This window comes from Pseudonaja textilis, chromosome 13, assembly GCF_049901715.1.
Source record: "Pseudonaja textilis isolate UNSWEBS1 chromosome 13, rPseTex1.2, whole genome shotgun sequence".
Lineage (NCBI taxonomy): Eukaryota > Metazoa > Chordata > Lepidosauria > Squamata > Elapidae > Pseudonaja > Pseudonaja textilis.
Genome location: NC_142002.1, coordinates 7,704,470 through 7,719,914, shown reverse-complemented (window position 1 = coordinate 7,719,914; position 15,445 = coordinate 7,704,470). Strand labels below are relative to the sequence as shown.

Sequence of the window (15,445 nt, the reverse complement as noted above, 5' to 3'; positions counted from 1 at the left end):
GGATTTCCTAGCTAGGTACAACCCACATCAAAGTTGGTGCCTGACAATTATGCTGTCAACTGTTCTCCAGCATATCTGACATTTCTGGTTGGAGAAGGCTAGTGAATGGTGTTCAGCTTGGATACGAAAGCCATCCTGTAAACCTACAAGAGTCCTTCTAGGCAGGTGTGTGTTATTTTTCTAAATGTTCCGTCTATCTGCCACCTTCTTAGCTTATCTAAGCTTATCTTAACTCTCCATCCAGTCCTCTTCAGGAGGCTGGAATTGAACTAAAACACTAACCCCAATACTGCCTTAGATCAGCCTTGTATCAAAAGCATCCTCGTAAACTCACAGCCTCAAAGTGTCCCACTACTCAACAGTCGCTCGTCTTTCAAAATGATTTTCTCAGTGGTGGAGCCTGGCGATTTGAAAGGGGAAGGTATTTACAAATGGACTTTGAAAGCGAAACACAGAATTGAGATGCTCGAGACAGTTTGTTAAAAATATATTTGTATTTTAAGACATTTTCAGGGCTGAAAGAATTGGCAATTTTCAACTGGAGGCCTGACCATCTGAGAGACAAACAAGGACGCACAGCCTCTTTGTGGATAAAGCTTTTTCACAACAAAATACTCAAACGTGCACCCAAAGAAGTGTTTAGTTATTTACAAGACAGGATAGAAAAAAAAGATTCAAAATACTGTTAGTAGAGACTGTACAATATTCTGCTCAGATTTGAAGGGAAATGTAGACTCAACAGCAACATTCTGGTAATGATTCTGAAGAGAAGCACTTTTGAGAAAGTGTATCAATGTTCAGTGTTCATTAAATATATGCGCAATAGATGAATAAGCTTACAGATCTACAGTTACTGCTGGATTACAACTCCAATAATGCTTGACCATTGGCTCGACTGGCCAGGGAGGGCAGAATCTGAAGCCCGACAATCTATGGAGGAACCTCGATTGTCTACCCTAGTCATTTCTCAATCTTGTCAACTTTTAAGATGCGCCGACTTCAACTCTCAGAATTCTCCCATGCTAGCTGGGGAACTCTGGGAGTTGAAATCTGGATATCCCAAGGTTGAGAAACGTTGGTCTACCCTAACAGGGTTCCTTCCGAGTATTTCCTTCAGTGCTTACCTAGATAAATACAGCCAATTCACATATTTCATAGCAGCAAATTTGGCTCTGCAGCTCCAAGGTGCTTGGATACCTGCAAGCAAAGCTAGCTTTCTGCTGAGTCAATCTAGTTTTGGTACGAAGAACATCTACCCTTCACACTGATTGAATGTACAAAGTATTGAAGGGGAAAGTACTGTCTTATGGCAAGACCAATGTTCCCTGATTTTAGCACTGACAATACCTCAGTACACAGAGGTGGGAAAAAATGCCACCACAGGACTGCAGTCTTCAGTGAGTAAGTAGGAATGGGTAAATTAAGTTCTGTGGTCCTTTTTCTCTTGCAAACGTGTTTATTACGTTCCTAGTTGTAGATTTTTTGGGCAGCCAACGCACGAGCCGTTGCAGGGATGATCTAAAAAAAGAAAATCTGTGAGATAGCTCTAAGCAAAATAGCTATTTTTGTATTTCCGGGTCGTAAACAGCTAGTGCAAAACAATTACATCCATTTTTTTTTTAAAGAGAAAGGACTCCAGTTTAGCCCCTTTATTTGAAAAAACACAAAGCATCGCATGGTCGCTTGCATAAACAAAAACTCCCAGCTGGCTGAACCCATTGTGAAAAAGGACAAGGACAAGCAGCTATGAATGTAGACACAACCAACTTCGTTTTTTAAAGAGAAATGGGCCTTTTGTTCTGAGATCGTCCAGCAACTATTCAAACCAGAAAGGGCGAGGGGTTTCTGAAGCCGTTCTTACAGAAGCCCACCTAAGGAGCTCTGTTTTGGTTAAGTAAGCCTGGAATCAAGTGTTTATCCGGCAACAGGGCCGAATATTTTTAAGTTGCCCGTGGATCTTCTCCACCAGTGTCTGTTAGGAAGTTTATATGGGCAGCCCTGCCTGCAAATACACCAGTGGCGTTGAAGGCCGCCCAATTATTACCCTGTTACTGCTCCGTGGTCCCAGATGCTCAGAAGAGACCTGAAGCCGGGATTTCAGATGCACGCAAAACATGGTTTTAAGAGCAAGAAAGGACAGTGAGACAGAACGCAGAGCACAAACCCCAGGGAGGAAAAATTGGGAGCGACTGACAGAAGTCATGGCTTCCAATAGTTCGGTGGCAGAGATTGTGAGAGAACATAATGGCTCTTAAGCACGGAGATTAATTGAGTTCAGCTGTGCAAACGACTGATTTTGCAGAAAAATATTATTTTAAGATGATGCCGGACAATGCTGTCTTTGACTTGTCCCGAATCGTTCTACATATGGAGCTTCCTCTCTTGCCCCAATTTAAAAGGAGGAGGGCACACATTGGATTTGATGCCATCATATTAAGCTGCCGTTTGCTCAATTGGGGTTTGCTAAGCAAACCATAGGCAGCTGGCCTAATGCCAGGCTATGAATCAAGAAAGTCCAATGGGCACCACTTAAAGGGCCTCAAGGACATTCCTATGGCTTCTCCAAAAGTCGCCAACTTTTCATTCTTAATAGGAGAAAAGGAAATAAATGTTAAATACAGAGTGAGCAGTCCCACTGACTGTATGCAGTTTGATATGAACATTTCATCTATTCCCAAACCATTTTTGTCCTGACTCTATCCATATTTTAGGGCATGGCTCCTAGCCTCAAAATTTGTATTTGTCTGCCATAAGCAATGGTTTACACATCCCAGGGGTTAGGCTTCCAAATGGCAATAAACCATGGCTTGTTGAATCAACTACAATTGGCTTGGTTAACAGAGCAGGCCAAGGCAAACCAACCCTTGCATGCAATGTGCGAACCAGAACAATGTGAACTGGCTCCCAGATGTAGTTGGATTACACAATCCTAATTGCACCGCCTTAGATAAAAGGAAGAAAACTGGTATCCTTCTTACTCATCTTCCTCCTTTTGCTTTTTCTTTGCAGGAAGAGTCATGCGATGACTTCAGCCAGGTCTCCAAGGACCCCGTCTTCAGGAAATCAACCTAGAGCACAACACACTAAGTGCCATTATTTCCATCCTGCCTGGATTCGCAAATGTTTCTTCCTTAGCTGCTTATTTAATCATTGGGTACCGATTTTATGCTCGTCCTTTTTTTTCTTTTTTTAAATGACATCTGAAGGATAGGAAAATATTAGCTGTAAACTGATTTTCCAGGTTGTAAAAGATACAGTCGTCTCCAGAGTAAAAAAATCCATCAACTCAAGTGAAAACGAGGATCTTGGAAAGAAAGCTTATGAGTGGCACGAGTAAAAAAAAAAGTTACAGTAATCTATGGAGGGAGATTGTGCTTACGACAGAATTCATACCTCATCCTAAGCCTCACAGTCTATTCTGCTGATAACCACGCATTGGCCCTTGGTCTGCCTGGTGCATTCAGCTATCAGCCAGTTTAGAAGCAGCGTTCAACCAAAACCAAAGGAAATATGGGAACACATATACATACCCTCCCTACAATTGCAAAATAATTTTCCCAAAGTTGATACTGTTGCTAAGGCAAGCGCCACTGCATAATGGGGGAAAATCCTTCACGCTCTCCACTGTGTCTATGCGAAATCTGAGTCCAGCTGGGTTTCTATTTTTTTCCCATTCAAATGAGCTGGGATATTTTGCATGAACAGGACTTGTGATAGATTTATCCAAAGTCTCTCTAATATATGATGTGTCTATTCTTCACAAGTCAATGGAAAGTCAGTCAAGGGGAGAAAAAATTTGAGGTCTTACTGGACTCCTGGTTCCCTAATAACTTGCTGAAGTTTGATCAGGTTCTCGTGCTGTAGTAAGGCACACTTTGCATAACCATCGTTTGTTCAATCTGCCGCCAGAGGTGAGCAACACACAACATGCTAAGCCGACCCCAAGCAAGTGGGTGATGTACAAGTTTGATCCCTGGCAGGACAGACTTAAACATCCAGAGAAGAAATCAGCCATTGTTGGAAAATCCTACATATTGAGAGCCTTACCAAAACATCACTGCCTATCTTGGGGGTAAGCAGGCTTGTTTTTAACTGTGGGACGCACTAGGTGTCACCACTTTCAAGGACACGTGTCTTGGGACAAATAAATAAAAGCTGGAACAGGACCTGTGGAAAGCTTTCTCCAGCAGAGCCATTCAAGGAAAAAGAGAGTCAGGAAGAAAAAGGGAGGGGAAAGGATATTGAAGAAGAGCCCGCCCACTGTTTGCTTCAGCCCCGCCTCCCATGTGCCCCACTACATTAAACCCTGAGTTAAAACATAAAGGATTAGAAAGCATTGCAGCCTCATTCCATACCCATCCTGCAGCTGATCTCGGCAGTCTCTTCAAACTCATGAGAGAAAGAGAGGGAGGGAGGGAGAGGGAAGGGAGATGGGAGAGGAGACTGAGAGGAAGAAAGGAGAGAGGAGAGAAGGGAGGGAAAAACAGACGGGGAAGAGAGGAGAGGGAGAGAGGAGAGAGGAGAGGAGAGGGGGGGGAGAAGGAGAGGAGAGCAGAGGAGAGAGAGAACGAAGCAGAAGAACAGAAACCAGGACTGTGCAAAATTTTTCTAACCTGAAATATTCCAGCCTGCATGGGAAATTCAACATCCCTGCTCCAACTTGATGTGCTCCTATAGCTCAAAAGGGCACCACCTGAACCACAAAAGCTCCCGTTCTGAACTTGCACGAGGCCTCCACCAAACTGGAAAGGCTTCATGAACGCTTGTTGCAAACTCGAAACCCTTCTGCACTTGAAATGTTTTAGGCACCCCTGGTAGGAAGTCCCTACGGCTTCCAGTTACTGCTTGTCTTCCAACAACAGACCTTTTCCTGAGGTCCTCTACCCGGGGATCCCTCTCTAGCACACCCCACCCAGCAGGATCCAGCCCACCTTCTGAGATTACAAAAGGGGCAGTGTGAAAATAAGCAATACTTAATAAGACTCAGCTGCTGCCCTATCCATCTATCTTTAAAACACTTGTCTGGTAGCCCAGTAGAAATGGTGCTGCTGCCCGGCTACTTTTCATCTAAATCATGATTCAGAATTCAATTCCTTCTTAAGGAGCACTTCTCCTATAAATAGTCACTAGGTCCTTCGAGGTACCTTTCCTCAACCCGGTAGGTTCCCTTCTCAGTTCCCCTAAATCTTTGACCTCTTGCAAGACCTGGGTGGCTTGCCGGAGTTGCTCGGTGGCTTCATTGAGCAGCTCCTTGGCGTCTCCCAAGGGTCCCTTGCCTTCCTGGCCTTGTTCCAGCTCTTCACCTCGAACCTTCCACAGGAGCTCTTCAGTTCGTTGCTTTTCGTGAGCGATTTTCTCCACCATATGGAGGATAGACGACTTCTGGGAATCTGGCCGAGGAAGCTTTGGGGGCGATTCTGAAAGCAAGGCCCCTAGAGAGGAGCTGAGAGGCTTGGTTGCTGGAGAACCTCCTGCAGGCTCCACTACGTCAACCTGGTCTTCTGAAGGCAGGCTCAAACTCTCTTCCTTTCTTCCTGGCTCCGAGGAATGGTCATCCTGCTCCTTCCCGTTTTGGAAAGCAGGTTGAGTTGTTCCGTTGTCATCCATGCCATTGACATCAAGGTTCGAGTCCCCGTCAGGCTGCCAATCCCCTTCAGAAATGTCTACCTGTTCATCATTTTCCTTGGCAATCAACTTGCCTCTAAAAACCTTAGGAGGAGGAGTCGGTGGCTTGACTGCTTCCTTGTTTAATCCAGGGGCATTCTCCGTTTCAACGTCATGAAGTTCGGAACCCGGATGATCCCATCCCACCCTCATTTTGTCGGATAAAATCTTTGGAGGTGGTACTGGAGGTTTGGGTTCCACCCAATCTCCTTCAACTGGGGTCCCTTCAGAGTCTTCACATGCCCCCTCTTCTGCATCACTTACTTCTAGAGAGTTCACATTTTCACTGGGTGCTGCTACTTCCTTAAGAGACTTAGCTGGAGGCATTGGTGGCTTCTTGACCTGTGGATCTTCTGGGGCAAGATTGGCACTTAGGTTCTCCGTTGGAGGCACGGGCCCTTTTGCAGGGGGCATTGGAGGCTTATGGGTCTCCTTTGGAGGAGAGGTTTCAGCAGTTTCACTGGTCTCTAGGATGCTATGTAGAGGTCCACCATCTGATACATCTAAATCAAGTCTCAGGATCCCATCTGACGTTGAACTAGCCACCTAGGTAGGGAAGCAAATGAGAGAGATCTCAGAATCAGTGCTCAAGTCCATAACTTTTAAAGAATTTAAGCTGCTGACCACACAATAACAACTTAAAACAGCTTCAAACACCCTACAGGTCCTGCAATTTCAGAATGACCATCATGCATTTTTTTTAAGGATTACATTTTGTCAACGCAAGAGATTCTCTTACATTCACGGCAGCTCAAGCAAAAATCCCCACGGAAGACTCATCCATGGAATCAAAGGAGCAGAAACCTATCTATATCCTTTCCCTAGGCTACTATATCTAAGTTATGGGTGAAACAAATCCCTAGGCTACTATATCTAAGTTATGGGTGAAACAAATCCAGACAACTATCAAATAGCAGTGACTTCTTGCTCTTTGCAGCCTGCTAAGGGTCATCCGAGTTTTGTGGTCCAAATATGATCACATGTTCCTGGAAACACTTGTCAGAATGTTAGCTTTGTTTCTTACCGCATGATAGTTCTTTATTTTTTAATACCAAAGTTAATTTGTCCATTTCTGCACAACTTGAAATTTTTTGAATGATCATCTCCTCTGATGGAACATGAGGCTGCTTCCAACATTGGACAAAAGCTAATCTGGCCGCTGTCAAAATGTGTATTATTGTGTATTTCACTTTTTTTGATATTTGTTTAGCAAAGATCCCAAACAAAAAGGACTCTGGTTTGTATTCAATCTGTTCTCTTGTCGTTTCTTCCAGCCAATTTCTAATTTTCTGCCAATATTTTTGAGCTTCTGTACAGGACCACCACATATGGAAAAAAGTTCCCTCTTTTTTTTGCATTTCCAGCAATTCGGACTCATATTGGGGTGCATCTTCGCTAATCTCGAAGGAGGAAGGTGCCATCTATAAAACATTTTATAGGCATTTTCTTTATATGCTACCGATTTTGTAATCTTATTATTTCTACCCCAGACCTTTTCCCATTCTGTTAGGGTGATGCTACGTCCTACATTCCTACTCCAGGCTATACTACAACAGCTGGAACTGCTGGTACAAATGGATAGACCAAAGATAGACTTTATACTATAAGGCAAAAGAGGATAGGATAAGTCCATAGTAGTGATACACAGATATATGTAAGGATTAGGTGTGTATATATGGCATAAATTAAGAATAATAATAATAATAAAAAAGAAGCCTTACAAACTGTTAAAGATGAGAATGTTTTTAATTGTTTTCTATTTTTTCTTTCTAATTTCTTCTCCCTTTTTTCTCTTTTTTATTTTCATTTGTGTATGTGTTGTTGGTTTGTTTTAATTGTAAAATCAATAAAATTTATTAAAAAAAACCTAGATAGTTCTAGGCCTAGACTGAATCTGAGCATCTCTTTTCTGGTCTTTCTCTTCTCTCTCTCTCTCTCTCTCTCTCTCTCTCTATCTATCTATCTATCTATCTATCTATCTGAATTGAATTCTTTGTTGTCATTGTACATATATACACAGTATACATACAATGAAATTCACACATGCAGAGACCAGACTCAACATGCACACACACATAACAATCCCCAAACACCTCCCCACCCACCAAAATTCCCCGCCTCCTAAAAACACACAAGCATCCACACAACAGACCAAGTAATACTGTCCAATAGCTCACTGATGATGGTCCTTAAGTTCATTGTTAAGTGCAATTATAGCTCTGGGATAAAAACTATTCTGAAAATGTGTGGTCTGTTTTAATTGTTCTGTATTTTCTGCCAGGAGGCAACAGTTCATAAAGATTGTAATGATCTATCTATCATCTATCCATTATCTGTCCCTCTCTTTCCTCTCTTTTTCTCTACCTTATCCATCCATCCATCCAACCATCCATCTCTATGTCTTTCTGTCTGACTATGTCTGTCTAATATGTCCAGAGACACCTATCCCAATAAAAGTCTCCCCAAATATTAGGGACATTAATCTTGTTTGGTTTACTAAATGATGATGACCCAATACCAGGAGTTTTCTGTAGCTTTACCTACACTATGGAATTCTTCTCCAAGGCTAAGAAGTTCATTCAGTTCCTCTGTTACATCATCAGTTTGTAATGATCTTGTCTCAGCCTTCTCCTCGTTCTGGGTTTAATACTGAATTTTCTCTTCCCAGCCTACCGTTTGTTCTGCATTTTAATATTTAATCAAGATTTTCTTCAGGATGGTTAAGGATTATGGCTTTTAAGACAAGAAGCTTTGCTTAAAAAATGCAGCTAAGAAATACCAATGTGAGTAAACTAGACCAAATTATTTATATTTAGGATGCAACCTCAACTGAAATAAGTCATGGACATGTCCAAATGTAGGCGGGGTTATTTCAGATAATCATTACCTGTCATAAAGATCAAAATTAGCTGGGGGTGGGAAGTGTGACACTTCCCTCCCGTGATGAGAAATAGCAAAACATAAAGAGGACAAAAAATAGATAGTAATGTTGCTGAATAAATGATAAAAGGTGTATTCTGATTAAGTAACATAAAAGCCACGCTGGTTGGTGGTAACCCCAATTATTACCTCTTTCAAATGGCTTCTGGTGGGTGGACGACGGCCTTTGGCTATCTTGGCTCTGCCTCGGGTTACATGATCCAGTGAAAGGTTCTCATCAATTTTTACCTTTAAGTTGGAGAGAAAATAGAAAAAGGCTGGTCAGAATACAGGATAACAGTTGGAAGGGATCTAAGAGGTCTTCTAGCCCAACTCCCTGACCAAGCAGGAGGCCCTATATACCCTTTTAGACAAATAGTTATCTAATTTCTTCTTAAAAGCCTCCAGTGATGGAGCGAACACCCACAACTTCTGGAGGCAAGCTGTTGCACTGATTAATTGTTCCTACTGTCAGGAAATTTCTCCTTAATTGTTAATTAATTGGATCTCTCTTTGATAGTTTTCCATTCATTACTTCTTGTCCTGCTTTCAGGTGCTTAGGAGAACAGGTTGACCCCTCTTCTCTGTGACAGCCCCTCAATTATTGAAAGATTGCTATCGTGTCAGTCCTTAGTTCACTCTTTTAATTCCATAAATGACACAAAGCAAGCATTTTACAGTTCAGCCTTCCAAACCCCAAAATATACAAGAGGTTGAATCATTCCTTTAATCTGTGTACAACAAATCCTAGCATGTTTTTGGCTTCATATAATGTGAAAGCTTATCCACTGTGGTTTATTACATATAGCCCGATAATTGTGGTTTATTAATCAAAACAGGCCAGATATGAGTCTTTTATTTTATTTTGCCAATCCATAAACCTTGGTTTACAAGCCACTATGATTGTATTTTCACTAAGGCATGACTAAATCTAACAGACAAATCTGTCAATCAATTTTTGTATAAAGTACTTTATATAAAGTATAAAGTACATACCGGTACTACAATTGGAAATATATTGCGAAAGGAGGATTATTGTCCCAAAGTTATAAGACTTGGCTCAATCTCTGAACCATTAACCAACGAAACGAACTGGATTCATACAACATGTTCTTCCCCTGAAATACCCAATTGAGCTTTAGCATATTCTGCGCACATGACCGCTTGGATTTTAATTGGGTTGCGTAAATGTGTGATGCAAATATTATCGACATCAATGATACCGAACAGCAAAACTGAATATAAGCATCTGGTTCCATGTTGTAAAGGATGTGGTGGCTCAGTGGCTAAGACATTGAGCTTGTCGATCAGCAAGGTCAGCAGTTCGGCGGTTCGAATCCCTAGCACCGTGTAATGGAGTGAGCTCCCGTTACTTGTCCCAGCTCCTGCCAACCTAGCAGTTCGAAAGCATGTAAAAATGCAAGTAGAAAAATAAGGACCACTTTGGTGGGAAGGTAACAGCGTTTGGTGCGCCATTGGTGTTTAGTCTTGCCGGCCACACGACCACGGAGATGTCTTTGGACAGCGCTGGCTCTTCGGCTTTGCAATGGAGATGAGCACCGCCCCGTAGAGCCGGAAACGACTAGTACATATGTGCGAGGGGAACCTTTACCTTTTCCTTTTCCATGTTGTACCATGATTCTCTGTTGTTGGATTCACAAAGAAATGTGCTTCCTTCCTTCCTTGTACATGATGGAAGCAAACACATTGGGCACGAAGCAACTCTAATGTTAACGAAGAGCAGGGCCCAAGAAATGTTGGGCTCAATTGTGATCATACATTGAGGACTACCTGTAATGAGGTAAGTCAGGGCACCCTCAACTCCAAAATCCCCTGGCTCTACCTTAGTTCACAGAGTCCTCTTAAGGCTGCCAAGATCACCCAATGACACCACTCTCCCAATGTCTCCTTCCTGCGTAACAGGAGAGCACGAATGGCTCAAATTCTGCCTTCCTCTTCTCCCCAGCTTAGATTTGCAAGGCAAATGCAATTAGTTTGCTGTTCCCGTCTGCCTCCCCCCCTGCAACTCGCATGTACAATTGGCGCACTGCCTGCAGAGCTCAATGTGAAAGACAGCAACCTTTCCATAATTTGACACTCAATGACAATCCAGTTCTTCTGGAAGGAGGTAGAACAAGCAACCTTCTCACAGAGCTTATCAAAAAACGGGAGAGCAAGCAGGTACCCAACTCAGGTCAGTCTGATAAGCGACCGTTCCTGTCTCAGGAGGATAAAGAAGGCCCCAGAATGCTTTGCTCAGACATCCTTGGCATCTCAGGAGGCAACTGAATTTCCTTGTTTTTTCTCTCTGAAGACGTTTCGCTTCTCATCCAAGAAGCTTGTACAGCTCCGATAGGATGGTGGGGAATGGAAGGATTTATATTCTTTGCAGGATGTCTGAAAGACTTTCAGACATCTTTGGGTTTAAATGGCCAGGCCAAAAAGGAGAAAGAACACAAGGAAGGGAGAGAGGGAAGAGGAAGCAAGCAGAAAGTTCATTCAGAGTTGACGTTCCTTTGCCAAAATCATTTGTAGCCCGGGCCATGGAGAACCAATCAAAATCAATGCTCCTCTGGCCAAAATAAACCATCTCCCTTGGATACCCCAAACATGCAAAACACAACTCTACTCGCTTAATGTGATGGCTGGTTTTCAGCTGAGAGAAGCCGAGTCTATTTAATCAGGAGGCAAACACTGCAATGGATGGAAGGACATCTCTTCTGGGTTGGGGCCTGGATGTTCTAGTTCAGAGTTCTCCAAACTTGGCAACTTTAAGAAGCATAGCTGGCTGGAGAATTCTGGGAGTTGAAATCCATGTCTTAAAGTTGCCAAGTTTGGGGACCCCTGTTTTAGATCTTCTGCTTTTGAGGAGGTGGGTTAAGGAAACGTTTCTCGTGCAATGTTTCCAGGCTACAAGTAATCCTCAACTTATAACCAAAATGGAGCCCCGCATTTCTGTCACTAAGTGAGACATTTATTAAGACAGCTTTGCCTCATTTTACAACCTTTCTGTTGTGGTTCGCCGGCAGCCTGTGCAGACGGCAGTGGAATCAGACAGTGGGGGAGAACAGGGACCAGTCCGGGAGTCAGGAGAGGATTTGGATGAGGGTTCTGAATCCGATTCAGAGATGGGACCAGGACCATCTGGGAGTGGAGTGCTGACTCCGAAGCCTCTGGAGTCTGGCAGCAGCGAGGCAGAGGAACAAGGGGAGCCTTTTCCCAGTGCGAATGTGCGCAGAGCTGCTAGAAGGCAAGAGCAGCTGAGACAAAAGGGACAACTCAGGAGTAAAGCTGGAAGGTGATTGCCCCTCCCCTAAGGCATAAAGGACAGGCAAAGGTAGAGAAACCTTTGCAGGAAGCAAAGCCGTTTGCTCTGTTCAGATTAATCATTGAAGCTCTGTGTGGACTTTGTACTTTGGTTGGTTTTTTAGTTAATTTGGCATTTTAGTTGTTGGCAGCAATTCAAAGGAGAGAAAGGAGGGTGCTTATCTCAAAGGACTGTTTGGGACTCATTACAGGTTGGGAATGAACATAATTCCCAGCACTGAAATAAAACAAGAGTTGTTTTAACTAAGCGTGTGCTTAATTACGGTCTCAGGAAGCCTTGGTCAGAACACTTTCTTGCCACACTCGTTAAGCGAATCGCTTGCAGTTGTGAAGCTAGTTGCATGGTTGTTGAGTGGAATCCGGCTTCCCCACTGACTTCGCTTGTCAGAAGGTCGCAAAAGGGGGAATAGCTTGACCCCGGGATACTGCAACCGTTCATAAAGACGAGTCAGTGGCCAAGCGTCCCGGATTTTGATCACGTGACCGTGGGCATGCTGCCAATGGTCGTTAAGTGTGGAAAAACGGTCGCTTTCTGCAGTGCTGTTGTAACTTCAAATGGTCACCAAATGAATGGTCGTACATTGAGGACTACTGTACCTGGATTCTAGAGCAGACTCTACCGTCTTCAGTGTTGCCTGGGTTAAAATTGTGAGAAACCGCAGTGATTATTTTTAGCAGTCGCAGAGAGCCTCCAGGGGATGCATGTGGCGCTAGCCAGAACTTAAGGAACATTTATGAATGAAAAAAAAATTGATTCTTCAGAATCTGGATAGGATTGATTTAGAAAAGCCAGGGGTCTGCAAGACACCCGTGTCCAGATTGCCTATCAGATCTCTGTCACTTCCGCCATCCTTGACAATGTTCTTCCCTTTTCCTATACTGATTTTGAGCCATGGTGGTGCAGTGGTTAGAACGCAGTATTGCAGGCTACTTCTGCTGACTGCTGGCTGCCGGCAATTTGGTCATTCAAATCTGACCAGGCTCAAGGTTGGCTCAGCCTTCCATCCTTCCAAGATGGGTAAAATGAAAACGCAGATTGTTGGGGGCAAGAGGCTGACTCTGTACATGGCTTAGAAAGGGCTATAAAGCACTGTGAAGTGGTATATAAGTGCTTATGCTCTTCAGATGCCTTGGATTTCAGCCTGCCCTGAACTTCAAGGGCTGAAGTGCAGAACATCTGATGGGCACCAAGATGGAGGAGACTGCTGTAGAAACCCTCTACACTTTCATATTGAGTCCTCTGTGACATGTTTTTAGGTTCTGCAGCAGATACACAGCACGGTTTGCAGCAACTCAATGCAGGAAGGTAGTTCCCTGAAGCCAGGAAGTCTGAAAAGCCACAGAACCACAATTTCATTTCAGGTCCCCTACATGCCTCGCCCGTGGATCTCTTTTACAGTCACCAATGTTTCTCTTTTTTTAGCTCTCATTTCTTTCCGCCGATCTTTAATCTCTGTCTCTTTCTACCCACAGGTCAATAAATTAGGACCTGGCGGCTTCGGCCTCCAGGCTCCTCCTCCTGTTTCTATATATGCAGATCCTTTAAGGGTCGGTGCTGTTGATTTTCAAACATTTAAACGAAAAGAAAAACCTGACTGCTTTCTGGAAATATACCAGGTTTTGAAGCAATGTACTGGGGGGTCCTTGGTGCTCTCTCAACTTGGTTGTTTCTTTACAGACATTTCATTACCCAACTAGAGAACATCATCAGTGCTGAAGCATCTACCATCATGTCTTTCTACAACTTTCTTGATTCCCACGGGTCAATATGCTTTCCCCATCCTGGGCTTATACTGTATAATGAATGGGAAATGGAAGAAGCCAGTATAACAACTTACAACAGACGTTCTGTTGCACGTCCAAGCAACTTCCCTCTTCAGAGCAAAAACATATTGGAACTCTTTTTGGGGAGAAACCCTTGAAGTTGGTATGGCTAGAGTTGGTAAATTCTGATGACTCTCTGATTCTCTGCCTATCTAATTTTTATTCTGACTGATGACCATTGCTTGAATGAGCAACCAAACGTCTCAGATTAACAAAGTTTGGCCCAGTTACCATGATTCAACCTTTAGACACTTTGTGTCATGCCCCTGTCAGAGTCTGAATCCAAGGAGGAAGACGAACAGCTGACAGGGAGTGGGAATGTGGCTCTGTTGGCTGTGGAGGAAACTGGGAAAGGGCAAAGTCCGGCTGGGCAAAGCAGGGCGAGGTAGAACAAGGGAGAGGAAGTTCAGAGGAAGACCCAGGCCTACCCCCTCTTCATCCGAGGGCACACAGGGAGGAACGGAGAAGAGAGCAACATGGGTTGCATGGCTTACAGGGGAGGAAAGGGCCCTGATTCCCTCCATTAGTTTATCTTGTGTTGACTTTGCTTATCTGTGTTCCTGGCATTTTTCCAAGCATGTTGAGTTTTGCTGTGCCTTCCCATCTGGAATTCCTGCCCTGCCAAACTAATTACCTCATCTTGCCTTGATTGGACTTATAGTTACAGTTTTTGTTGACCACATTTTGGACTTGATTCTCTGCAGCCAAAAGCTGTTCCTGGGAGAGTTTTTCTCCAACCAGAAGGTAACCAAGACATTGGGGGCAAAGTTGGAGTTAATAAAGGGACTCCTACTGATTATCTGAGTGTGTTGCCTTTGTGCCACACCCCAGATCATCACACCTTTGGCCTGGATGATTGAGTCTTAATTGACACACAAACTTACAGTGACATTAAGAATAACCTGAAGCTAAAAACGACAACTGACCTCATCAAATATCTTATTCTTTCCTCGGCTGATACCATCGTTGAGCGCTTTCATCCACAATTCCTTTTCTTCTGTGGTTGATGCCTGGAATTTGATATCTTGCACCTGAGCAGGAAAAAAAAACAGGAGGGGAGTTTGCCTGAAAGCAATTCAGATTTCACTAAAAAAAAAAAAAAAACATTGCAATACCAGCTGGTGCTATACAGTTTCCCCCAGGAAAATATTTTCTTATGATGTTGAGCAGGGCCGAAGAACAGACTGAAATGGCCCAGATACAGGATAATGGGCATGGTTTGATGAACCAATTGTCTGCCTTCCTATCTATCAGGAGTGGAAGACTTTTGTTCCTTCCTCAAAGTCACCCCTGATCAAAGTAGATAAAAAATAAGATACGTAGTGTAGTTTTTGCCCTTGTAAGCCAAGAAACAAGTAAGAACTGTGGAGTAACCACCAAACTAGGCTCAAAATAGCTTTTTTAAAAGTGTCAAGACTCCACAAACCTGGAATTATGAAAAATAAAATCTTGACCATGCCTACGTAGGTCATCACTCCAGCCACTGTGGTTCTCAGCTGCAAAAGGTTGCCCAACCCAGACAAATAACCAGGATGAACCTCTTAACATTTTTTTGCTGCCAGAGGAAGTGTCTGCAATGAACAAACTTGGGTTGGATAATCTGGCCACGACAGTGTCACAATTTGTATGTAGGAACTGTCTCCGTCCACCCCCAGGTTTATTCTGTGATTATGTGAAACCTTTTTTAAATATATGCTTGGCAAACATAGGA

At 43.4% G+C, this 15,445-nt stretch overlaps 1 protein-coding gene across 1 annotated transcript in view; it reads right to left on the bottom strand.

Moving 5' to 3' along the window:
• Positions 1 to 475: 475 nt before the first annotated feature.
• Positions 476 to 15,445, bottom strand: part of PLEKHO2 (pleckstrin homology domain containing O2) — a 38,622-nt gene continuing 23,652 nt past the window's right edge. The window contains exons 4-6 of the mRNA XM_026709425.2: positions 14,661 to 14,765; positions 8,734 to 8,832; positions 476 to 6,210 (exon numbers count right to left, since the gene is read on the bottom strand). Coding sequence (XP_026565210.1) covers positions 5,098 to 6,210; positions 8,734 to 8,832; positions 14,661 to 14,765 — 1,317 coding nt within the window. The 3' untranslated portion in view covers positions 476 to 5,097. The remainder of the gene's footprint in view (positions 6,211 to 8,733; positions 8,833 to 14,660; positions 14,766 to 15,445) is intronic.